The sequence below is a fragment of the Leptidea sinapis genome, chromosome 27, assembly GCF_905404315.1.
Source record: "Leptidea sinapis chromosome 27, ilLepSina1.1, whole genome shotgun sequence".
Classification (NCBI taxonomy): domain Eukaryota; kingdom Metazoa; phylum Arthropoda; class Insecta; order Lepidoptera; family Pieridae; genus Leptidea; species Leptidea sinapis.
The window spans coordinates 6,327,087-6,353,731 of NC_066291.1; the positions used below are offsets into that span (position 1 = coordinate 6,327,087).

The window sequence follows — 26,645 nt, forward strand, 5'->3', positions numbered from 1 at the left end:
AACTGACCTTTACTCGGCGAATATATTAATATTCCTACCAAATTTCAAGTCTCTACGCCATATGGTTCTAGAGATATCGTGATGAGTCAATATATAGGTGGAAATGTCTTATATATATATAAATATATATATATATATATATCTGTGAATGTTTGCGTTTGTGACTGTATACCTTTGATTTTTCTTTTTGTTATTATTGTATTATTGAAACATGTGTTAGGACGCATCTATATTTATATTTTGTATCTCTTTCCTATATTGTTCAGTTCTTGTGATGTGTTTGTTATGTTTCCTTGATAATAAATAAATAAATATATATATATATATTATATATTAGTTTATCACGTCATGCTCTAAGTACGCACCAATTTCTTTTTTCCTATTTTCCATAGAACATATTTTAGTAATTTAAAGTTTAATATTTATCCAAATGTTTTGAGTTTTTTTTTATTGTTAATTCCGCCAATATTTGTCTTTGACCAATTCGACATGTGTTTCGCTTCTACACGAGACATCCTTAGGACATGTTGACTCGATAAACTCTGGCACGAGAAATATTGGCGGAATTAACACTAAAGAAAACTCAAAACATATGGATAATTATGAATTTCCGCAAAGTAACGCCTATTTCAATAAATTTTAGTGTTATATATATTTGAATAAGGTTTATTTGACTTTGACGTAAGCGTTTAACGATTACCTCTATTTTTTTACAAATGAGCCCTCGAATTTTCCTTTTTCTTCTTAACAGATTAATGCTAACAAACCAATTAATTGCGATGAGCCAGTCCTTGCAACTTTGGAAATATTGAATGATTGTTCGTTACATGGACTCAATTATTCCAAATGTAAATGTAAAGTAAAATGTTGGCGACAAAAGCGTTATAACCATTTATGTTGTACGATTTCTTAAAATTCTTATGCTTAGTTTAAACGAGCGATCAGTCACGACCTGTGTGTACTGTTCTTGCATACTTTCAAGCATTACATAAAAGATATTATCATCCCCACCATTTGGATGTGTGGCGTTCCTCCACAGTGCGATTTTTTTGTAACTTTCTTACGTACAACCACGCTGTGGAATGAGCTTCCTTGTGCGATGTTATCAGAATGATACGACATGGGTACCTTCAAAGAAAAGACGTATACTTTTCAAAAGGCTGTTTTTTCGAAATACCTCTGCATGATAATATGGGCGGTGGTGATGACTTAACATCAAGTGACGCGTACGCTCGTTTGTCCTCCTCTACCATAAAAAAAGAATTAAAAATGCAATAAGTACTACATTCTAAGCGTGATAGACTTGCAAAATCAAATCATATTATCAAGAGTAGTGACAGTGGCCCCTCTCGTATTTACAAAAAGTTCGTATAGCAAACGGCCTGTCACGCCCCCGAAAAATAAAATCTTAAGCAAAAACTCAATCTTAAGCACTTTTCAGTTAATCTGTACAACTATTTAAATATGTAGGCTATGTCTGTGATATTTTTTTTTATTTTGTGTAAAGACTGATGGTTTGTATGTCCTTTTATAGCTCAAGAACGGCTTGCACAATCTTGATGATAATTGTGAAGGTTTGAAGTTAAATCATGTAATTGGATATATGTTACGTAACTTCGTCCATTTTGAAATTTTTTTATAAAACTTAGAACAAAGTCTTTAGTTTTCATATTTTTTAAATGTGAAGAAAATTTTTCTGCAACATAATATTAATATACTATTAATATATATTAATATTGTTTGTAAATTTTTGGTAGGTGGCATTATAATTTGTTATGAGCAAATATTGAAAAACCTTGAAAAAAATTGCAGTCGGTTGGGGTCAGATCATCAGATTGATTACGGAGGATTTCGAAAGGTTTCTAAGTATAGGTTCGTAAGAGTAAATAGGTTTCTTGAGCGGACATATTGTGACGCACGTGATGGAAATTGGTGAGGAGACCTATCATGGACATCTGCATAACCAGGGATCAATAGACTTATTGCTAGCCCTTAAAGTGGGAGTACATGAAGGTTTCGACATCATTTGTCGAAGCTTAGTAAAATAGACAACTGCTGTTTTTTCTTGAATGGACCTTGAATGTATCCGAGCCTCACATGGTACATCAATCACATTCATTCACCAATAAAATACATATTTATTTTTTATGGGAAAGGAGGACAAAGGAGCGTACGGGTCACCTGGTGTAAAGTGATCACCGCCTCTCACATTCGCTTGCGATATCAGACTTGCGATATCTTGCGTGTACGCACTTTTTTTTAAATACCCATGTCGTCCCGGAAACACCACAAAGGGAAGCTGATTCTACAGCATTGTAGTACGTGGAAGAAAGTTCCTTGAAAACCGCACTGTAGAGGACCGCTTCACATCCAGATGGTGGGTATTGGTATTGGTAAAGGGCTCCTGTTTCCGCAATTAGACCGCTTAATTGGGTCCATTTTGCGTGCAGTGTTGGCCAGTCATTCCAATCAGCCCAGCTCCTTCCAGAAGTTCAGAACACTCCTGGGGTGTTCGCAGACTTCCTGGAGCGACTTTGTATTTACTAAGGTTTGTGCCCGTTGGTTGGCCACCCCAGCATATTCGAGGATTACGTGAGTGACCGTTTCATCTTCGGTTAGACAGCCCCTGCACTTAGGACTGTCCGTAACGCCGATTGTATATAGGTGTTTGTTCAGTGATGTGTGACCCGTTAGGGTGCCGACCATAATTCGGATGTCATGTCTTTTTAGGCTAATAAGTCGACGTGTCAGTTTGGGCGATAGTGCAGGAATCGCCTCTTTCGACTGTCTGCAGCCTGAGAGATTTGTCCATCGGGTTCTATGTAGGTTGTTGGTGAGAGAGCGTATCCATGACCGTATTTGGCTGAAGGGTAGCGGCAGGACTGGCCCTGAGCCACTTGCGTTTCCGACCCCCGCCTTGCAAGTTCATCCGCTGCATCGTTCCCCAACGAACCGCTGTGTCCTTTGATCCATAGCAGAGTTACCCAGTTGTTAGAGCAGCAGCTCGTTCTAAGGATCGGTGACACTCGTATATCAGCGCTGAGTTATAGGTGTTGCTCCCCAGCGCAGTCAGTACTGCCATATTATCGGATAGAATACGGATATAATATCCATGTATTTTCCTTCTTAGTATCGCGTCTGCAGCTTCCTTGATGGCTATGCATTCGCATTGGAATATGGAGCTGTGTATGCCTAAGGGTATAGAGTTTCGGCTGCCATTTTGGAACCGTCTGTGTTAATTCTGAGTTCATTTACACCTGACTGGTCTGCTCCCACTTCGAACAGTTGAATACGATAATCTTTTGAAAGATGTGTGTTTTGGGTATTCTATCACAGGGTGCCTCACAGAGTGGGAAATCCTTCCTTACTCTCTTCCAGAGGTTTACTACGCAACGCCAAGTGATGCAGCCGTTCACAGAGTACTGGGTCCCCGACAATTCGAGCTGCTCTACGTTGCACGCGGTCAAATTGATCAAGCTGATACTGGGGTGAGCCAGACCAGAGATGACAGCAATACTCCATGTGCTTTGTAGAGCGCTAGAATGTGGGCCGGCTTGAAGTATTGCCGTGCTCTATTAATGTCGTCCAGCTTTTTCGAAGCCAATTTGGCTTTGCCCTCCAGATGGCCACGGAATTGGCAATTGCTCGAGATTTCGAGACCCAGATAGTCTGGATGATATCCTAATATATGGCGTGTCTTGCGAGGTGTAATTCAGTGGCAGGAATCAGGTGAAATAGCTCTTCGGACTACTCCCCGTGATAAATGTGGTAGAAGACACTTAATGAAGCGCCGCGGCCGTCTCTACGCAGCGCCAAGTGATATTGTAAAAAAAAAATTACTTGTACTATTTGAGATTGTAATGTTTGAAAAATAAACGTAATTATTATTATCAATTTACACAACCAATGCTGTGTCATTTCATTGTGTTTGTATAAGACTCAGTAGCTTTGCAAAATGACGGAATGTCTCAACACGTATCACTACACACACGAGATAAGGAACGCCTCATCACTTTGCGAGTCATCCTGGCGCAGGACCCGTGCTTATCTTCTCTCTATCGTTCCAGTAAAGCCCGCTCCATATTCACTCGAGGTCCTCGCCTATAATCTCAGCAAGAATCTCATATTCTCAGTGAAACTAAAAAAACTAACATCTTGACTGTTGCTTCTCTTTATATTCTTGATATTGTTATGTATGTACATAGGCATAAGTGAATTTATTTTTAATAAAAATAAGACGAGCAGGACGTTCAACTGATGGTAATTGAAACTCTCTGCCCATTACAATGAAGTAACGCTCAAGTACAACTGCGTACGTCACCTTGAGTTATAAGATCTCAAGTCTCATTTGCCGAATAATTTCACTAGCTACAGCGCCCTTCAGGCCGAAACACAGTAATACTTACACATTACTGCATCACGACAGAAATAGGCGCCGTTGTGGTACCCATAATCTAGCGTGCATCCGGTGCAAAGGAGCCTCCCACTGGTATTATTGTGAAGTGATATATTTGTTAGAATTTATCATAACTCTATTGTCATTCAAAAAAATTGTTAAAGAACGTTTGTGTGATTGAGGTAACTATATCATAAATGACTTTCTTAATGATACCACAGATTGGTAATGGAGCGACTGCCCTCGGGCTATTAAATAATCTTCATCTATGGGTAATTCCATCAAGGTGATAATACGTTTCCACTTTTAGTATATTTTTATAATCTTTTAAACTTAAATTCCACAATATCTCGAGCCAAAACACCGACAACAATGCGAGAACCTGCGAATATTATGTGAATGGATTGCATATTCGCATTTCTCGTATTTTTCTCACTTTCTCGCGAGATTCTCTCGTGAATGTGGAGCAAGCTTAAGAGTATATGTACTGCCAAAGCTAATCTATATTATAAATACAAGATATTATGGTGGTGTCGACAGTGAATACCAATGCAGACGTTTATTATCCTTGTAATATCCTGCAACACATAATTAACACATCTATATATATATATATTTATATCCGCCATTTTTTCCAGGTCAATTTTTTAACACAATAATTGAATTGGGTGTAAATCGATCATTTTTAACATAAAAGTATATATAATTATTGCGTAACTGAATTGGCAGTGGCAGGGGAAATAGTTCAACGGACAGATGGCCGTTAGGGCAGTAATGACCTCGAATGACGACCACAAGATGGACCGACGATCTGGTCAAGATCGCCGGAATGCGTTGGATGAGGTCTGCGCAGAACCGATCACCGTGGAGATCCATGGGGTGGGCTTTTGTCTAGAATTGGACATTTTCCGGTTGATATGATGATGATGATAATGATGTACTATCGATTGAGTATCTCCGGCAGCCGCGTGCTGTTGGAAATAAAAAGACTGTGATGAATGATACCAAAGCCGGAATTGGCAGAAATCATATAAGGAAAAAAAATTTAACAGGCGATATACAGAGCGTACCCTAAATCAATAATCAATCCTAATCCAAGAGAGTTGCTCAATCAAAATGCTTACTGTCCCGATTCATAAGTATTGAAGATGACTCCGCTGTAAATGTGTCTCATGTTACATTACAACCAATTCAGAAACCCCTAAAATATGTTGATGTAACAATACACGGATGTTGATAAAATCAATTGGAACACTCCTGCTAATATCTAAGCTATCAAAATAATTATCTATCTACAGAGAGTTTGTATTTTTTTCTGAGTCATTATCACTCAAAAACCCCTAAAACATGTTGATATAATAAAAGACGGGTGTTGGTGAAAAGAATGGGAACAACCCTATCAAAATATTATCTACAACTATGTTTTATATATATATTTATATTGATTACTAGCTGACCCAGCAAACGTTGTGTTGCCGATATTATAATCACGATACAAAAGTAACTGTTGATCGTAGATGGGTGAAAATTTGAAGTTGTATGTATTTTTTAATGCTGACTCATAATCAAAGAAATTTAAAAAAAAATGTCAAAAAAATAAAGTTTTGGCGTGTACCACATTTAGGGGGATGAACAATAGATGTTGTCCGATACTCAGACCTACCCAATATGCACTCAAAATTTCATGAGAATCGGTAAGGCGGTTCGAAGGAGTTTAACTGCAAACACCGCGACATGAGAATTTTATATATTAGATATAGGTAATATTTTAACTATTGTCACGAGGATATTTATCTTCAATAAAGGTACTGATTACTCCCATCAACCAAGGACAGGATAAGTATGACAAATTAGGGGAATTATTATAACTTTACTCCTTATAACTGTTTTTTAAATAAGTTCTGGTTTCAGGTGGTTTCTTCTGGTTTTAAGTGTCCTTGTTGACGTTTGACTCTCGACATGTCAAAATAAATAGTTTTCTCAAAACTTATTTTTTTTTATTTATATCGCACTTACAGTTTAATATGATTGCACTTAATATGAGAAACTCTCCCAGCCACTGTTCAGGCATTATCTATAAATAAATTTAAATGTTTTATTAAAAAATGGCTTTGTTGTAAATCCTATTACTCCACTGCTGAATATCTAAATGATCGGATAGCCTGGGAGTAGATTGTGATTATTTTATAGCGATAGAAATGACTGTACAGTATTGCATATTTTTATTGAAAAGAGCGCAAAAAAAGAATGCTGGGAGAGTTTCTTGCGCTGCTTCTTCTCTCACAGAGTGCCATTTGTTTCCGAAGCGGTAGTAGTATCTAGTAGTAAATAATAACATTAAAAATTATCTTTTCTGGACATCCGTGTATAGATGGTGTACTCGTATGTGGCATGAAAATTGGTCAAAAAAATTATCTTACCGGAATACATTCCTTCTCAATTCGTTAAATTATCACTAAATATTTTTATAAAACAAATTCCTGTCTGTCTGTTCGCGATAAACTCAAAAACTACAGCACTGATTTTTATGCTGATTTAAGCAATGAATAGCGTGGTTCTTGAGGAAGGTTATAATCTGTATATAAGGTTAAGTTATATGAAGGTTATAAGTTATAATTTGTTATAGTTTTGTCTACATTTTTGTATACATAACGATATTTGTTGGAGATGTTGGAAAAAAATAAGCCGCCTGGGAGCTTTCAAGATGACGCTGTCTAAACCCTTTGAGGAATAACAAAATAATGTATAGTGGAATTTTGTATCGTATATAGGTAAGTCTACGGGAATGTCCGCAAGAGCATAAATCTATCTCTAAAGGATAACATACTTTATTCATTTTAATACTGTAAGAAAATTACTATAAAGCGGTAGTGTATAAGCTGTTTACACAAATACGATATTAACCTTTATAATTTTATAACTACATATTATAAAATCATTGAGAAGAACGTTCATGTTTCATTTTGAATTTGATTATTAAAAAACAAGGTGTTTTCAGGACGATACGACATGGACACAAAACGCGTAAACGTTTCTAAAAGGCCGGTAACGCTTCTGTCATTCCTCTGTTGTAGCTAGAGAATGTGGGCGGCGGTGAGCACTTACATCAGGTGACCCGTACGCTCGTTTGTCTCAGGAACTACTCGTACAACAGAAAATCTTTGTACCTGCCAAAATTACCACCAACTGACTATCACTTTTTCCGCGATTTGTTTTTTTTAATCGTAATAAATGTTCATCCAGCTATACAAAATGCATTCACAGAATTTACTAAGTCCAGGTCCCATGAGTTGTAAAATAAAGACATTATTTAACATCTCATGAAATGGCATAAAATTAAAGAGAACGATATATTTAACATCGATTTACTTACTATTGTAACCCTGATATATTTAAATGAAATACATTTTCAAGGTTTACTGAAACGTTGTTTTGCTAGACAAAAAATCGGGATATACATATTGTTTTGTACAATTTAACTTATAATGGTATGAGCTTGAAAACCTAAAAAGTATTTAATTCAAATGACGTATTATACCCACGTTAAGGTATTTTATAAATAAAAGTCCTAACTATTATTCACTATCAGATGAGAAACCAGACCGTAAGGCTTAAAGGTATGAATAAACTTACCAGTAGAAATGTCAACATCCTTAGTAGGTATAATAATGTAATCGTTCTCCACCATTGTCGCTCGCCGACTTGATATCAGTAAGGGAAATGTGAAGGTGACAGCGATATTTATATGAAGCGATATTCAAATAATGCGCATTTCACCAAAACTTATGCTAGTTTCGTTTTGTTACGGCGTTTGTTATTTACAAAGAGTATGATTTAACTGTGGAAAAGCACATTTTGTGTGAGTTTTTGTAAGCTATAAGCATTATGTTCCAGTTGTATATCATTGTAATCAATTATTAATCTATCAATTACATTGATGCAGCAGGCCCATTCAGAAATGTTATCTATCCGACCAACAGTAAGCTGTATGCCCAGCTTAGGTCCACCATTACAACGGTTACCCTAGCTCTTTGACGGATGTCTACATTTCTAATCCCGCAGCGAGAATTCTCACGTTACCCTCTTCATAACCCTTCGGGTAATCTTGAGAATTTCGTACTTCAATAAACACAATGCAGAGTTCTAATAAAGAAATAAAACCATGCCTCCAGATACTTTAAGCTTGCAGTTCGTCCGTGCAAAATATAACATGCACGTCACCAAAATCAGCGAGCAACTAACCGTCAGGCTACAAGTAACGAACAGGCAAGCTTTGGGCGTTGTCAAAAGCCGAATAGTTTGGTAACTTCAGCCAGACTTTCAACCGCCGCTGAGCATGGGGAATGACACCCTGACCAAAAAGGAAACCTGATCTTTTTTGGCACTCTTTATGCCTTAATCTTGACTCTCAACCACAATGGAAACCACAGTGGACATCCAAAGGTCTTGATCTACCTGAAGTACAATCCGATCCCAAAAAAAGGTGACAGTACGGATCCAGTTAACTACACTTCTACCTGTTTCCGTAAACTCAACTTTATTGAAAACTATGGAGAAATATTACGATGCAATATAACTAGCTCTTGGCATTCTAGGAAAGAATTTTATCTGATCAATGATCGACAAAATGTCTATCGCCTTGTGTCGATCAGCAGCTGATCTTTGAGTCGGTCATTCAAATTCAAAAACACTTTATTCATGTAGGTCACGGAAATCAATCAATGTCAATAAAAAATATTGTTTCTTTTTGAATTTACCGCTACTTTGTAAAGGGTTGAGCTAATGAGAAGAAGTAGCAAGAAACTCATTGCCACTCTTTTAAGTCAAGATTTACATTTTAATTGTTTTACAAATCATTTCAATTACAATGTATGCAAAGTGACGCAACAAAAATACTCAAATGTCAAAAACTGAAAGGCTTACACGAGTACGTCAAAAAAAGAAAAAAAAAGTAAATTAATACATAAGTATTAATTTACTTTTTTTTTCTTATACTTTTTTTCTTATAAACACAAAAGTTATTGAGTATAGTAGGTGCATCAATCCACACATACCGTAAATAAATAGAGGCATTATGTGAGCATTTCATAAAATAAAATATATAATAACTTTAACTTTAAAGGAAATAATAATAATAAAAAACACATCAAGCAGACCTCCCGGTAACAGGATCATCCAGCCACCATTGAAAACATAGGAGAAGGCTTAGCAGTTAGATTGGACATAGCTTTGGTCGTGTATAGCTCTAGATGCTCTTCTCAAAACTTGCATCGTATAGGCTTCTCGAAAATTAATGCCATTGCCAATGCCATCATCATGTCGTAGTTGACAGATATCACTCGAACCCAAAGTCCGACGAGTGTTCGACGCTGGAGTTCCCCAAGGCTGTAGCGACCGAATTATTGGGAATCCAGACGTGTGTGAAGGGAATCACTTAATTTATCACTTAATACCTTTACACTTTAAGTCCAATATAAAAATTCAAATTTCGATTATTGCCTCATTCTGAATGAAAGGTTTCTCTTATAATGTAATATTAAAGTACATGTCGTGTAAGAAACCTTTAACAGACTCATTTTAATTATCAATTAAAATATCTAAACAGATACATTTTTGTAATAGACATTGGTAGTTAACCTTTGTTTAGGGATTAAATATTTAACTGACAGTGTTACGGCCTTACAAATAAACTTGGTATTTATTTATTAAATTATTAACATTCATATGATAACAAAATCCTACAAAACTGCTCTGAAAGTTGACCGTAGGAACGAGTCTCTTTAAATTTATACCTGACTAGCTGACCCGGCAAACGTTGTTTTGCCATATAAAGTATAATTCACGCGATAGTTTTATAAGTAATAAAATATTGCCTATATTATATATTGCCTGCACATCATTTTGTTCTATTGTCAATAGTTTTTGCAGCGCACGCAAAAATAGGTTTTCGATTTACACCTTGTGTTACAAAATAGCAATTTTATTACGGATCCCTAATTAGCATAAAAAAACATAGCCTATAGCCTTCCTCGATAAATGGACTACCCAACACTGAAAGAATCATTCAAATCGGACCAGTAATACCAGAGATTAGCGCGTTCAAACAAACAAACACTGCAGCTTTATAATATTAGTATAGATAATAATCCAAGAATATGCAAAATGTTGACTATATCGTTGACAACACTGTCAATACAATGATAATTCTGAAGTTTTCCGAATTTCAATCAGCCTTTCAAATAAACGCGGGAAACGTTTTACGTTCGAATAAACAAGGAATAACCCAACCGTAAGCTAAATGTCTATTTAAAAACATTTTTGGTTTATTCTCTAACTGAACCCTTAAATTCTTAAGAGTAAATTAACGATACTACGGACGAATATTTTATATGCTATCCGGATATTTGAGTCACCTACCCTAACGTCGTAATGGCCAAGTAATAGTCGTAGTTAAAAAAAAATTAACAAAAAAACAACCGACTTCAAAAACACTATTCCAAAACAATAGATATAATATGCACTAAAAAGTATAAAAATAATTGCGTATTTTTATAGAATCTAATTAATTAATCTTATTCTAGTAACGATTATTGTTATTTTTGGAATCAGTGTCCTTCCACCGCGACCCGCTCTCGCCTCCTCACGACTCAAGCACATCTCACCTATATATGTATGTAGTTACAAACCTATCTTGGATGACACAGACTCCAAAAATTACAATAATTGTAACTGGAATTAGATTAATTAATTAGATTGTATAAAAATACGCAATTATTTTTATACTTTTTAGTGCATATTATATCTATTGTTTTGGAATAGTGTTTTTGAAGTCGGTTGTATTTTTGTAAAAAAAAAAATATTTTTTGAATTTTAGTGAATTTGAAGTACATTACAATGTGTCTAAATATGTGTAGATATACAAACATTTTCAATGCAGCAATGAACGTAAGCGCTTTGCAATTTGATTACAGACAGTTAGAAATTCTGCCACAGATCGCACCCTTAGTGTAAGTCGTTAAGGAGTCCCATTGATCATCATATTTAACTACGACAATTACTTGACCATAACTATTTTATAGAAGATGACTTAAAAATCCAGATAGCATAAATAAGATTCGGCCGAGTATCGTTAATTTGCTCAAAAGAATTGAAGTGTTCCGTTATTTTGTCATGGATTCCGTAATCAGAACCTAACTAAACTCTCAATAAACTATGTTTGATGTACATCCTTTCCAATAAAAAGAGTCATCGAAATCGGTTGGCCCGCTATTGAGTTATTCGTAAATTTATCATCCACTTTGCTATACCTACGCATAGCAAATTTAAGACTTTTATAGTTTTCTCAAGGATACCATTGTCAGATCTGGGCCAAATTACAATGGGACCACACGGGAAGCACCAGCTTTCAAATAAAGAACTATCTAAATCGGTTCACCCAGTCGAAAGTTTTGAGGTAACAAACATAAAAAAAACATACTGACGAATTGAGAAACTCCTCCTTTTTTGACGTCGGTTAAAAATCATGATCAATCTATCTTTGGCAGAATTTCTAACTGTCTGTTATCAAATTGCAAAGCGCTTACGTTCGTTGCTGCATAGCAACATGAAGTAAGCGTTCCATGCATTATTGCACTCTTCGCAAGTCTTCGAGGAAGATTTGCTCTATTGATATAGGCGTTTTTTCCTGTCTTCGATTGTTTCATTTAAATGGCGACTCATATTAACAGCACGTTAAGTAAGTCTACACATTTTCAAAAAAATTCAGATTCACTCAAAGTTTTAAAAATTAATTAAAAAAAAATTGCCATAAAAATTTATAAAAAATATTTTTTTTACTAATGAGTAAAGAAATAACTGAGTATTCTTTACCACAACTAATAAATCAACTTAAGAGAGTTCTCCAAAATAAAATGAAATGAAAAATATTAGACTACCTAAAAATTATAAAATTATCACGAAAATATTATAATGTAGTAACAATTATTATTATTGTTGAAGTCAGAATCAGACAAGGTAGGTTACATAGTTACAAACTATATTATACATAGTTGTAGGTGAGATGTGCTTGTGTCGCACGCGCAACGTGACGAGGCGAGAGGCGACAGCGGGGTGCGGCGGGAGGACACCGATTCCAAAAGTTACAATAATTGTTACTACATAATTTGTTGAATTAATTTGATTGGGGGGACCAGTGGGAGGCTCCTTTGCACAGGATGACGGCTAGATTATGGGTACCACAACGGCGCCTATTTCTGCCGGAAAGCAGTAATGTGTGAGTATTACTGTAATTTGGTCTGAAATGCGCCGTAGCTAGTGAAATTACTGGGCAAATGAGACTTAACATCTTAACTCTCAAGGTGACGAGCGCAGTTGTAATGCCCCTCAGAATTTTTGCACTTTTCAAGAATCCTGAGCGGTATTGCATTGTAATGGGCAGGGCGTTACAACTACCATCAGCTGAAGGTCCTGCTTGTATTGTCCTTTATTGTCATAAAAAAAAATACTTTATGTATTTTTATATATTTTATTCTTATATATTATAAGTTGATTATTAAGTTTTAAAAGAATACTCGATTACTTTTTTTACTTTTTAGTGCTTATTATATTGTTATGTTATAGTTTATCTTGAAGTCGGCTGTTTTCTTTTTTGTTTTTTTTTTTTTTAATTTCTAATAATATTATCTAAGACCAATAAAAGGCATTTATTTTCTCAAAATTGATTCCTTTATAATTCTTTTTTAATGTCATTTCTTATATACTAGATACTACTACCGCTTCCGAAACAAATGGCGCTTTGAGAGAGAAGAAGCGGCACAAGAAACTCTCCCAGCATTTTTTTTTGCTCTCTTTTCAATTAAGTATACAATATTGTACTGTCATTGCTATTGCTATAAATAAGCATATCACTTAGATATTCAGCTGTGGAGTAGTAGGATTTACGACAGAGCCATTTTTTAATAAAACAATCGTTAGTGACCGTGATAAGCTTACCTCTATCTCTTACTTGAGATAAAAATCATAACTATCGTTGATGTTTCTGCCCCAATATAGTTATCGACGGTAATTCACCTTACGTACACGCTTTCTGTCAATGGGACGACGTATAGCTTACCAGCGATAAATATTTGTATGTAAATTTCAGTTCACGCGTCCCAATATAAGGCGATAAGCATGACTTATCGGGTATATTGGGACAGCTTCAGAATATTGACAGCTAATTACTGACAGTAGAAGGTAGTAATTTATCTCAATCTGTAGATAGTATATTGGGAACGGGTGTAAGAGGCAACTAACGTTTGCTATATCTTATTTTAATGCTCTTTGTCGTCCAATACGGAAAACATGAATAATTTTATCTATTATCAGACGAGAAGCCTTATCGTTATCTATTTAAATGTCGGTTAAGAACATCAACTTGTACAGCAGCACAGTATTATAATAAATAATATAATAATTAGCCATGGTTACTCATCGGTTTTTTGAACATTTACATCTCCTGATAATTTATGAAAGTATTTAAGTAATTCCAGAACTATTTACTAAATTAAAATACGCAAACTGAGCAATAATCTTATATTTTGACCAGCAAAAAGGTTACAACCTTAATATTATATACGAAACTTGAAGTTGTATGTATTTTTTAATGCTGACTCATAATCAAACAAATTTAAAAAAAAATGACAAAAAAATTAATAAAAAATATTTCGTGTGTACCATTTTACCTTACATTTAGGGGGATGAAAAATAGATGTTGTCCGATTCTCAGACCTACCCAATATGCACTCAAAATTTCATGAGAATTTTAATTCTTTTAATTTTAATTAAAATACGCAAACTGAGCAATAATCTTATATTTCTAACAGCAAACAGATAACAGCCTTAATATTATATACAAAATATAACACAGATGACGTATTGACGATAGCAAGTAGAGAGAACAATGTTGCAATTAAATAATTTTAGAAACCCCCATTTAAAATCCTTATAAAATAGCCTTCAACCACAGTAGACTGTGCTTTAACAGAATTCTTTTAATTTTTTAGGTATATGTTATATAATTTATACGACTAAATAGAGCCTCTTGCTGCTGGACAACCGTTGAAAACAGGCCAAGCTTAATACTTTTTAAACGTCTTACACTTGCGATTTGTATGACACTTTGTGTTAATGTGCGTGCATTGATCAAAATAGAGGTTAACTGTCAACCTCAATTGTTTTTGACGTTTCCACAGCTGCCACAGTCTATCTAGAAGCATAAAATATGATCTAAGGTTATGACATGCTTGACTTACTTTTGGGTTTATTAAGATAAATAGCAAAACAAATTAAGGTTCCATTTCAGTATTACGTCCATCATCAGCTGCTGACAACGAAGTTTTTTTTGACAGATATTAAAGAATTAAATTAATTCTACTTTGCAATTAACTCTGGACAAAATTAATTATAATTTATTAAAATATAAATAAATAGCAAAAAAACGTTAAAGTTCCATTTCTGTATATGTAATACAACAGCATCTCATTAACTGACGACTAAATTTTCTCGATACTTACTTTACCGGGAGATATTTTAAGATTTAGATTAATACCACATGAGCCAGACGTTACACGTTACGGCGCCAGTCTGTCTGCCTTCCCTTTGTCTCAAACATACAGCAGTGGTAGATCCAATTGTTACTTTTAGAAAGAAAAAAAGAAGAAAGAAAAAATGTTTATTGACGTCATTATACATTCTGATAACAGTTCTTAAAGTTATACTAATCTAATTATGATCTAATGACGTCAATGGGCCCCCAACTCAGCATAGTTGGGGTTTCGAAAGAATCCACAACGCTGGTCTTCCGTGGAAACCCAGAGAGCGCTACTAACGCACAGTCCTGTCACACGAAGGTGTACTAGCTATTAATTCTCTATGAGCACAAAGCACAAAAAATAGTGAAACTCGGATCTAAAATTAAAACTAACAACAAATAACAACAAGTAAACTTATAACTATATTTACAATACTACGACTACATAAAATTAAAACTATCATTACGTGGAAGCGTACCAAGAATACTGGCAGCATTACCGCGTTGGATAGCAAGGCTGATCCGTTGACCGAAATAGCTGCCAGCGCTTGGGTTTCCAGTAGCCTTATTGAGGCGCGAAGATAGTATTTTGAACATTCTCCGCGCCTCTGGGCCCCACGGGCCAAGTGTCTCGACACCAAACGGCACAAAGATGTATGACTCACTGAGACCAACATATTTGCGACGCTTGCTGTCTTCGGCAGTCGAAGCAGCAGCCCCAGCACCAACTGACGTAACATGGACATGAGAAGGAGCCAGAGTGTCGACGCAAGTAGCGTCCCACACCAGAGCCCTTCCCTGTGCCCAAGCCAACAGCGTCATTCTATCAGGACGCTTGCCATCGCGGCGGGTAATACCATTTGGCTCTAAAACAGCTGGTATATTAAGAGCGGCAAATGCCCTGCGGATGACTTCATTAATGCTGGCGTGACGACTGATACGGCCTGCCGATTTTAGGCAGGATAACCCGTGGCGTCCAAGAGCATCTACCTGAACGCCACATCTACATTGATGTGGTTCATTCAGTTTTATACCTAGCCAGAGTGATACGCATATTGACAATGTCATATTGTCAAGTAGCGTTCCAATCGGCGCAGAAGGCAAGGCTTGTAACCAAAAGCCCGACTCATTTTGTGTCACGGCCAAAAGACGAGCACGCTCTGTTATGTCAGTAGATGAGATCAATAGATCATCAAAGGCCGACTTACAAAGAAGTGCGTCCCATGCTTTTTGACTCTTTAAATCGTCTAGAAAATTTTGAATGTTTGCAATATTTAGCCAAGCATTGTTAGCTTCGTTCAAATACACAATCTCTGAGTTACCTGGTACATGATTTACAATTCTAGTAACCAAAGGCTGCGCACTATGAACTGAAGATAGAAATGCTGGTAAGGCAACGCCCGAAACTTTGCGAGTACCCAAACCACCAAACCGTATCGGTAAAGAGGCTTGAGACCATGCACGATCTGTAAACGCGCAATTCAAAACGGTTTCTAAAATATTTTTAAGTGAAATATCAATCACATCAAGCAAATTTGGAAATTTCCATAACGGGCTAGACCTTAAGAGGTACGTAAATTTTGGAACAAATAAACAAGACCGAATAATAGTTAAGGCCATATGAGAATTAATTTTTAATAATCTGTCCGAAACATTATTAAATTTTTTAATGTGATCGTTTAAGATCGTTGGAATTGAAACAGGAAATAATGGAGCTCCAAGAAGGTCAAGTGAATTCTTATCCAAAACTTTAATATTGGGGGCCAGAACATTAAATTTATTGGTAATATCAACCCGGTCTGAAATTTGGAAATTTTCGCCGATAAAAAGCTCGCATTTTGAAAAATTTAACTCAAGGCCGATTGAGCTAAAACTTTCTATTACAACTTTCAAATCATCTAAAACAGAGTCCACTTCACCACCCAAAGTACCATCATCCAAGTACCAAACATTAAATTTTGATTTTAGTTTTGTTATGGCGGAATGAATGGCAAGGCTAAATATTGCTGGACCAAGAGGGTCGCCTTGCTGACAGCCAACAGAAGACCAAATATTATGATTTTTGAATAATAATTTGGATGGTTTACTATAACATTGCCAAATATAATGATATATTGAAGGAATTGAATTTTTAACTTCTCTCAGCAGAGCTCCCCTATCAACAGAGTTAAAAGCATTTTTCACATCTAATTTTAAAAAGACATCACCAGAGTTCCTCTTCAAAAAAGTTCGCGCAGCGTGGACTGCAGCTTCGCAACCACTTTTGCAGCCGAAACCCAACTGAGTTGGAATGAATTTAGTTGATAGGAAAGGAGAAATATGTTTACAACAAATTTTAGAAACAAGGCGTCGAAATGTGCAGCCCACGGCTATAGGACGAATACCACCATCTTTTTTCTTAAGAGCACATATAGTCGCACCATATAAAATTTCGGTAATTTCGGTATTAACTTTTCCAGAAAGCATGAGATTTACTAAGAGAACAATGTCTCTACCCGCATCCCCTGTGGAAGGACATACCAGATCTTTCAGATGCTGGGGTGTCAGTCCATCGGGGCCGCCGGCAGAACCAGTCTTAAAGGACATTATTGCTTTTAGTACATCACCATCATTAGCCCGTAAATGATTATCGGAAAAAGATGGTTCCAGAATAACACAATTAGCATCTGGTGATGGGTGTTTACTTTGTAAAGCCAAAAGTGTTTCATTTGAGTCGGGTGCCAGGATATCATTTGAAAAAAGTATAGATGCAGCACCTTTCACGTCACCGTCATTAACTTTCTGTTCTACTTTGCGAAAAATGTTGAATTTGGAATTTTGGTTACTATTTAAAAAATTGCCAAAGATATTTGGGTCGAAACAATTTGATTTTATTTTCTGTGTGAGTGAACTGTGGTCATCTTTTTTTGCATGTAAAGTTGAATATGCGAACATGAACAAATGCTCCCAACTATCTTTTGAATTTTGGTTGACTGTAGATCGAATGACTTTGGAGAGTGCAGTTGCAACAGTAATGCGAGCCCCTTTTGGAATTCGCTTTACTACTGGAACCGAATTCTTTAATTTTCCTAATAATTCCGAAAAATTTGTTGTAACATGATATGCGTTATTTGTCGAGGGCAAGGTGCTATGATGTATATCCGAAACTAACGCGGAACTGTGCTTTTTACCGGTGTGAATTTTTAAGCCTCTTGCACCTCTAAAATAACGCGTAGGAGAGCATAGGTCACATTTCACAAGATCACTGGCTTGGTTACAAACATTGTTTATGTTTAGATTATTATCACTCATTAATTCACTATTGGTCTATTTAACAGTCACTTCACACACAAGCTCAGCTATTGGTCCTCGAATGACACGAACTGCGCGTTGCTATGTGCAGAAGACAAATCTGAAAACAATAAATACCTTAGCAACTATATTAACAGGAAATAAATACTTAGGAAATATACTATCCTAAAACATTGTGATGGGTAGCCACACCGACACACCAACACTTGTACCGATGCAGCACCACTTTCTGAGGCTGGGATGGGACAGCAAGCGCTGATTTGCAGCGAAAATAATCTGAAACAGAATTAAAATATGAATATCAGTAGTATGTTCTGCGTGACAGCTCAATGACATCTCAAAACAGTAAACTTGATTTAAACTTCCCATTGCCACACAAAACAAACTAATTTATAGGATTAAATAATGATACTAACTTAGAATAATAACGCTTAGAACGTGAGAAGGCCCAAGCGAAATGAAGCAGTTTCAATGTGGTCGTTTATGACCACAAACATTTCCCGCCGCGTCAGTGTCATTCTGTCAACTTCCAGGACAATCATGTGCGAAATGTAATTGAAAAATGACTTACTGTGCAGTGAAAGGGTGTCACAAAGCGACTTATAATAAAAATTATGATAAGAAAATCATATTTCACACTTAAATACTATTTCACAGCTTTTAATTTAAGCTAATACGTTCGTCAAAACATCAAAAATTTTGTAAACAAAACAAACACCATTAAAAAAATATGCTGCCAGCTATGAAAGTTAGTACTTTCATATACTTTTTGTTATACCCCAAGTTTCTCCACGGGGATGGCTTTTTATGTTTATTGCTAGATATCGATAGGAGGCTATAATGTACGACGCCACATGATGTTATAAGTTTTCAAAGTCAAAGTCAAAGTCAAATAATCTTAATTCGATTAGGCTTAAACTAAGCGCTTTGAATAGTCACCATAAATATTTCTTTTAAATTACTGAATTTACAATATGTTCGGAAAAAGTTGAGATCGTGAGAACGTTAACGGCCACTCTTTTTAACCGACTTCAAAAAAGGAGGAGGTTCTCAATACGTCGGTATGTTTTTGAAGTGAAACTTCTTTATCGACGTATGAGAGAAATTTTATTGCAAGTCGTCACGATTTTCGGTTACGCACCATTATGTTTTTTTTTTAATCCAAGATGGCCGACTCGCAAATTTATTATTTCAACAATATTGATATCGCCATATTGGATTTCAAAAATGATCCCAAATTCGTTCTCTGCACCTTCGAGTACCTCGGGTACGATATCCATATTGTTGAAATCATAATTTTGCACGGCGGCCATCTTGGATTTCAAAGATCATCCCAAATTCGTTCTCGGCGCCCTCGAGAACCTCGGATACGATATCCATATTGTTGAAATCATAATTTTGCACGGCGGCCATCTTGGATTTCAAAAATTATCCCAAATTCGTTCTCTGCACCCTAGAAAAACTCGGATATAGCTGGGAACGGCGCCTCTATCGTCTTGCTTTTTCGTTTCAACGAGTTTCAAAAAACAACGATTCTAAAAAACTTCCTTACTTGCACTTCAAAAATTGTTGCAACAATAATTAAATGCGTGCTTTTTTTATTAAATTCTTAATTTATATTTTATTTCTTCTTTCATATTACATATAACCTAGTATTTCTTACAATTTACTGATTTAGGGAAATGTCTATTCACGTGCAAGATTATTTGGCTGTCTGTGTGCGTGGTGTTTTAGTAAAAATAACAAGTTACTCGTATGAACGCACCTCCATTGATGTTTGATTTGATGAGCACAGAGTACATTTTTTTTAATTCGTTCTTGCGGAACAAGCCCGGGCCCTTACTGCCTCGTCTTTAGTATTTTCATTTTCGGTATTTATTTTCAATATATTGTTTTACAAAAAAGTCCAATAAAGTATTCTCATCTCATTATTCATCAATACAATTTTCCTTTTCTTTATGTTTTCACAATTTTTTAAAAGTTATTAACAACACGATTCACTTTCCTCTAAGGAAATAGCAACTTTTTTCGAATCGCTCACTTTCCAGTTTAGGTTGAAATATTACCTAATGGTACGAAAGAATGAACGAAACAAATCAGTTTGCGATTCAATTGACATCATTTTTAATATTCAATCGATGTCAATTGCGATTTAATCAGCTGAATTGACGTCAACCTAAATTAGATATCTCTAATCACGTCGTGGTACGAAATAGCAAGGCAGTTCATTTTAGGTTGTCAATTGAATCGCAATAAGAGTTCATGGTAGGCCCCCAGAACTATTAATGAAACTATCGTTAGTGTTATTATTCTATGGATACTAATAATGTACATACATATAATTCTAATTCTATTTCTATATTCTAATTCAAGAATTGTAAGTAAAAATAAAATTTATTTGATAATGAATAATCGATTTTATTAATAAACAACCTTCGTTATCATATTATTAAACATAAAATTTTTGTAATAACCAAAGTTTTTCTCAGAATAAACAATTTCAATACTTAATAGTTCAACTTTGATTAGCTTAAGTTATCATTTCTGTCGGGCATCCCCAGATGCAAATGTCTTTTTTTATTACGATTATTTATACATACTATTACAAAACATAACTATAATATTAATGTAAGACCGCGTGTCCATTGTGTCTATTGTGGGATACACATTCAGTACCGTAGTATGATGGTTCTCTGAGTAATAGAAATCACTTCTAATATAATTGCTGTATGTATGCTTCTCGACGTCTGCTTTTATTATTATATTTTATTATTTAACATGACAATAGCTGAGGACAATGGACAATGGATTGCATTATTTCTCTCCAAAACAAAATATCAACAAAATTATTCATAATAAAATACGGTTATTGTATTCAACAATATTCAGTACCTACTAGCAATCGAAAAAATCCCTGGGCCTATTCCTATGTATGAAATCGTTTTAGGGTATTGCATTTACTTTACCAAATTATATATATATATATATATATAAGTCTCTACCTTAAGTGCGAAAACAGAATACTGCCACATGATTTCTATATAATTTTCAGTAGGTTTAAAGTTTATAATAGTAGTGGGAGGCCGCTTTGCACAGGAAGCCGGCTAGATTATGGGTACCACAACGGCGCCTATTTCTGTTGTGAAGCAGTAATGTGTAAACATTACCGTGTTTCGGTCTGAAGGGTGCCGTATTTAGTGAAATTACTGGGCAAATAGGACTTAGCATCTTATGTCTCAAGCTGATGAGCGCAATTGTAGCGCCGCTCAGAGTTTTTGGGATTTTCATGATTCCTGAGCGGCACTGCATTGTAATGGGTAGGACGTATCAATTACCATCAGCTCAATATCCTACTCGTCTTGTCCTTTATTTTCATAAATAATAATTTTACAAAGCAATTGAATGACGTAGTACGTAGATAAATATTAACCCACACCAGTCAGTTGGGACTATAAAATATATAAAAAATATGTTTGCGTATGAAATGTAACAGAATCTCGCTTCGGTTTGTCAATTCGGTTTTTCAAAGCTCTGTTGACATTTTCTTCGTACTTCTTTACATTTATTTTATTGAAGAGAAACCTTCTTTAGCATCGTAGTGATTTGAAAGTCGATGAAACGTAAAAGCGTGACGATAGAGAGAAACAGGTATTTACCTGGGATATAGGATTCAGCCAGCGAGATGAGATAGGAAGCATTATACAGTGTTTTGGGAGCAGGCGATCATAATTGAAGAAGATTGTCTTATGTTTGTAATACGCGAGTATACTTTAATAATATTCTAAAGTCATGCGCACGACGTATTACTACATAGACACCAGGAGAACATAAATATGGTAGCCGTGATAGTAATGTATTTCATAGCGGTTAAAATCAAGTGTCATCCTAGCACCATGTACCAGGACCTCAAATGCAGCTTAGAGGTTCATGCGCAATGCAAATTTCACCCCTGAAATCTGTACCTTGTATATATACGCACGCTATTATGATTTTTAAATTAGTATCGACTAAAGAAGAAATGATAGGTAATTTTTTAATTCCACACAGGCTTATCGGAATGTCGGCAAACTATAATATTTTTCTTATTTTAATCCTATTAATATTATAAATGTGAAAATTTGTATGTCTGGATGTATGTTTGTACTTCTTTAACGCAAAAACTACTGAATGGATTTTGATGAAACTTTACAATAATATAGCTTACTCACCAGAATAACACACAGGCTATTATTTATAAAGCTATCGTGTGAATTATACTTTATATGGCAAAACAACGTTTGCCGGGTCAGCTAGTATTAAATACAACTACGTCATTAAACATTTCTCCGTTGAGGAGGAAGTGAAAGCCTTTGTAGGATTCCTACGAGACGGAGGAAAATATTTTAAAACCTCCACAAAGACAAGGGTAACCAACCAAAAAGTGGAATTTAATTTGTGCTTCTTGCCTCTGTGTAAAGTATGTTCCTAAAGCTTATAAGGGATTTTGGGATTTTAAAGCAGAAATAACACTACCAATATCAAGCTATATAAATATTTCCGTTTCCTGGCCGGGAACGACTTGCTAAATATAAGAATATCCTATACCAGCATCTTCTTCTAACTTTATAACCATTGGATTCAATTTTCATATTTGGCGTTGCTTTGTTCATTCTGTACCCATTAATAATTGAGGGCGAATTTCTTTCGTTAGCAGCTCAAATAATAAACATTATGTACCTCCTTTGATCTGATGAATCGAATATTCCTTACACGTAATAGGTGTGCCATTTTCTATATTTTTTTCCATTAAAGGAGGAGAGATAGTGAAGTATTGGTGAGATAAGAATCTGCGTTTCCTTAAAAAAAATATAAATTATGGTAGGATTTAGGCGACCGACAAAAAAGAAGTTATTAGAGATTATCACTACATATTATTAAACTCTGTCTGTTCGCAATAAACTCAAAAACTACTGCACCGAATTTCATGCTCATTTTACCAATGGATAGCGTGGTTCTCGAGGAAGGTTTTAGTACATAATTTATTTTTGTATAAATATTTGTATACATTAACCATATTTGTTGGAGGTGTCGGAAAAAATTTAGCAGTCTGGGAGCTTTCAACGAAAATCCTATGAACCTTTGAGATATAATAAAATTTTAGATACTTATAAGAAAAAATCTTTGAGATATAATAAAATAATGTAAAATGCAATTGTGTATCTTATATAGGTCTACAGAAAAGTATATAATGGCATACGTCTATCTCTTAAGAATAACATCCATTTTAATTGGCAATTATAAGGCAGTAATGTAAAACCTGTTTACACAAATACGATATTCATCCGTTTCATTTTTTGTTTTATTTTTAATTCGTTTACCTTGATTACATATTTTCGATGAGTTTAGACTACATTATTCCCGAATACTTACCTCATTATGGTATATTGCTATGGGGCAACGCTGCCGATATTAATACAATATTTGTGCTGCAGAAGAGGGCTATTCGCGCTATTTATAACCTAGGTCCTAGAGAATCATTGAGAGCAAAATTCAAATAAATTAACATCTTGACTGTTGCTTCTCAATATATTCTTGATAATGTAATGTATGTTCATAGGGCACATAAGTGAATTTGCCAGAAACTGTTATAATCATAATGTTAACACCAGGAACAGACATAAACTGATGATGCCTACTACTCGGCTAAGTCGAGTTAGTAAGTCTTTTGTGGGGCGATGTATATGCTTTTACAACAAGATCCCAGAAAACGTTCAAATTATATTACGTTATTCAAAAGAATTGTTAAAAAACGTTTGTGTGGTAAAGGTTACTATAACATAAATGACTTTCTTAATGATACCACAGATTGGGAATGGAGCGACCGCCCTCAGACTTTTAAATAATAAGTTTATTTGTACAATGTTACTTTGTTACTTTGTAAATGTTACTTTAATTGTAAAACATATTTTTAAAAAAAAAAGCCCGCTGAGTTTGTTGCGCCCATTCTTCTCAGGCCTGAGGCCTTCTGAGGCCTTCTGAGGCCTGATTCATTTTGGAATGGGTGGTAGTTTTTTTTTTGACTTTCAATAAATGATTTCACATCCTATTTTGAATAAAAATATTTTAATTTGAATTTAAATTGTATTTCTATTGACAGAACAGCGTCTGTCGGGTCAGCTAGTAAATTATAAAGTTCAATTATTTTACAGCAATCTTTGCAATTTTAATGCCTATTATAATAATAGCAGCAATAGTCCAAGACTTAGAAGAAATTGACGTTTGATTCAGTGGTAACTTTATTTGAAAGTGTTTTGTGTTCGTATGTCACAGAGAAAACAGTGTCGTATAGAATTTTAAAGCTATTAAATTATTAAAACTTTCGTGAGTCATTATTAAATTATCTATTAATACGGCTTTACTCACGTTTTTGTCGGTGTCGGTACCGACTAGTTTCGGACCATTTGGACGTCCTTCATCAGGGTGAGTGTGGTGGGTTCGCAGTAACGTCCCACCTCTTACTAATAATTGTAAAGCTGTTTACAGATTTTGGTTACCTTGGTTATTACGGGACTTCTGACTAAGAACGGAATCCCGAATTTTATAAAAAAAAAGCTGTATTAAATAATTATGTATAACTATAAAAATATACATGCCATCAAACACATAACTTGTAAAAACAACTCTTCAAGAACAACTGTCTTTGAAAAGGTACTAAACAAAATCAAGTCCAATGGAGTAGTCTACAGACAGACATACAGCAGAAGCTAATAAAAGCGTATTAATTAGAAAAAAATATAGATATTCATAGATATTAAAAAAATAAAATAACTTCATAGTTAATAGTGATTTTTCTTATGGTCAGGTACCTTATCATTAAGATCTGTGATCAGCGTCATCTATCGAAAACCGCTATGTTGTCGTATTACTCGATAGATTCAGTGTTCGATTTGGAAATAGAAATAGTTTATGAAAGTGACACTAGACGACGGTTAATGAAATAAACGAGTACAGTATGAAGCCGTTAATTATAAACAATTATTTTTCACATTAAAAGACATGACTGAGACTAATCTGTATAAAGACTTTAACTTATTAGAGTCTACTCTATTAAAAGCAATATCACAAAACAAGGCAACGAAAATTAAAGTTCAAAATCAACCCCAGAAAGATTGGATAAACAAGGATTTGATTGCTTCTATAAACAAAAGAAATATTCTCTGGCATCAATTAAAGCGTTCTCCTGAAGACAAAGAACTAAAACAAAATTTCTTGCAGGAAAGGAGCTCGGTACATGTTGCTATACAAACTACGAAAAATCAGTACTACTATGAGGCTTTCAATAAGTGTGAGAAAAATCCATTAAAAATGTGGCAACTTATAAATAATTTAGCACATAAAAAAAAACCTAATAACACCTGCAAAACTAGATACTCCTTCAGGCCAAATTACAGAAAGTAAAGATATTTGCGAATATTTTAATATATTTTTTTCTAATATTGGAGCTGAACTAGCTGGCCAAATTCCTCAAAAATATCATACAACTCAAAAGATTTTAACGGCTGATAATACTTTACAAAATGACTCAGCCCTACATAAACTGAAACTTGCCACTGTAAACGAGGTAGAAAAAATAATAAATAATTTGGACTCAAACACAAGTTCTGGTATAGACAAAATTACAACTAAAACCATAAAATGCGTTAAATCTTTAATAGTAGAAAGTCTCACTCATTGTATAAATAAGTGCTTTACTGACGGCCATTTCCCCGATTCTTTAAAAATAGCCAAAGTGAGTCCATTACATAAGGCAGGAAGTAAAACCAATCCGAACAACTACAGACCAATATCAGTACTACCTATATTATCAAAAATATTTGAAAGAATTTTACATAATCGTTTAAACGAGTACCTTTCATCTAAAAATTTCTTATTTAAAAAACAATATGGTTTCCGGCCTAAATCAAATACTCTTACTGCGGCAATGGATTTAATTACATCATTAAAACTCAGCATAGATCAGAAACATATAATTCTTGGTATATTCATCGATTTAAAAAAGGCGTTTGACACTGTTAGCCATGAAAAACTTTTAACTAAATTAAAATCCATAGGAATAACTGGATCGGCCTATGAAATCTTTCAGTCATACCTCTCAAATCGATACCAAATAACGAAATTAGGAGATACCCAGAGCAGTCCACAATTAGTAACTTATGGCGTTCCACAAGGTTCAATTATTGGACCGTTAATATTTTTAATTTACATAAATGATATTCATGAAATCGGTTTACAAGGAGATATAACATTATACGCTGATGACACAAGTTTATTCTACACGGGTCAATCAATAAATACCATAGTAAAAAAAGCACAACATGACCTTGATCTTCTACATGAATGGTTGCAAAC

At 34.9% G+C, this 26,645-nt stretch overlaps 1 protein-coding gene and 1 non-coding gene across 5 annotated transcripts in view; both read right to left on the bottom strand.

Annotated features, from left to right (window-relative positions):
• Positions 1–26,645, bottom strand: part of LOC126972800 (putative inorganic phosphate cotransporter) — a 91,158-nt gene that overhangs the window by 31,694 nt on the left and 32,819 nt on the right. The window contains exon 1 of one of the 4 annotated variants that reach the window (XM_050819863.1): positions 8,030–8,136. The exons of the other annotated variants lie outside the window; for them this stretch is intronic. Coding sequence (XP_050675820.1) covers positions 8,030–8,084 — 55 coding nt within the window. The 5' untranslated portion in view covers positions 8,085–8,136. Of the gene's footprint in view, positions 1–8,029; positions 8,137–26,645 lie in introns of those variants that run through there. 4 annotated transcript variants of the gene reach the window in all.
• On the bottom strand, positions 3,991–4,093 carry LOC126972933 (U6 spliceosomal RNA). Its single transcript, XR_007731225.1, has one exon. It is a non-coding gene; the product is annotated as a U6 spliceosomal RNA (small nuclear RNA).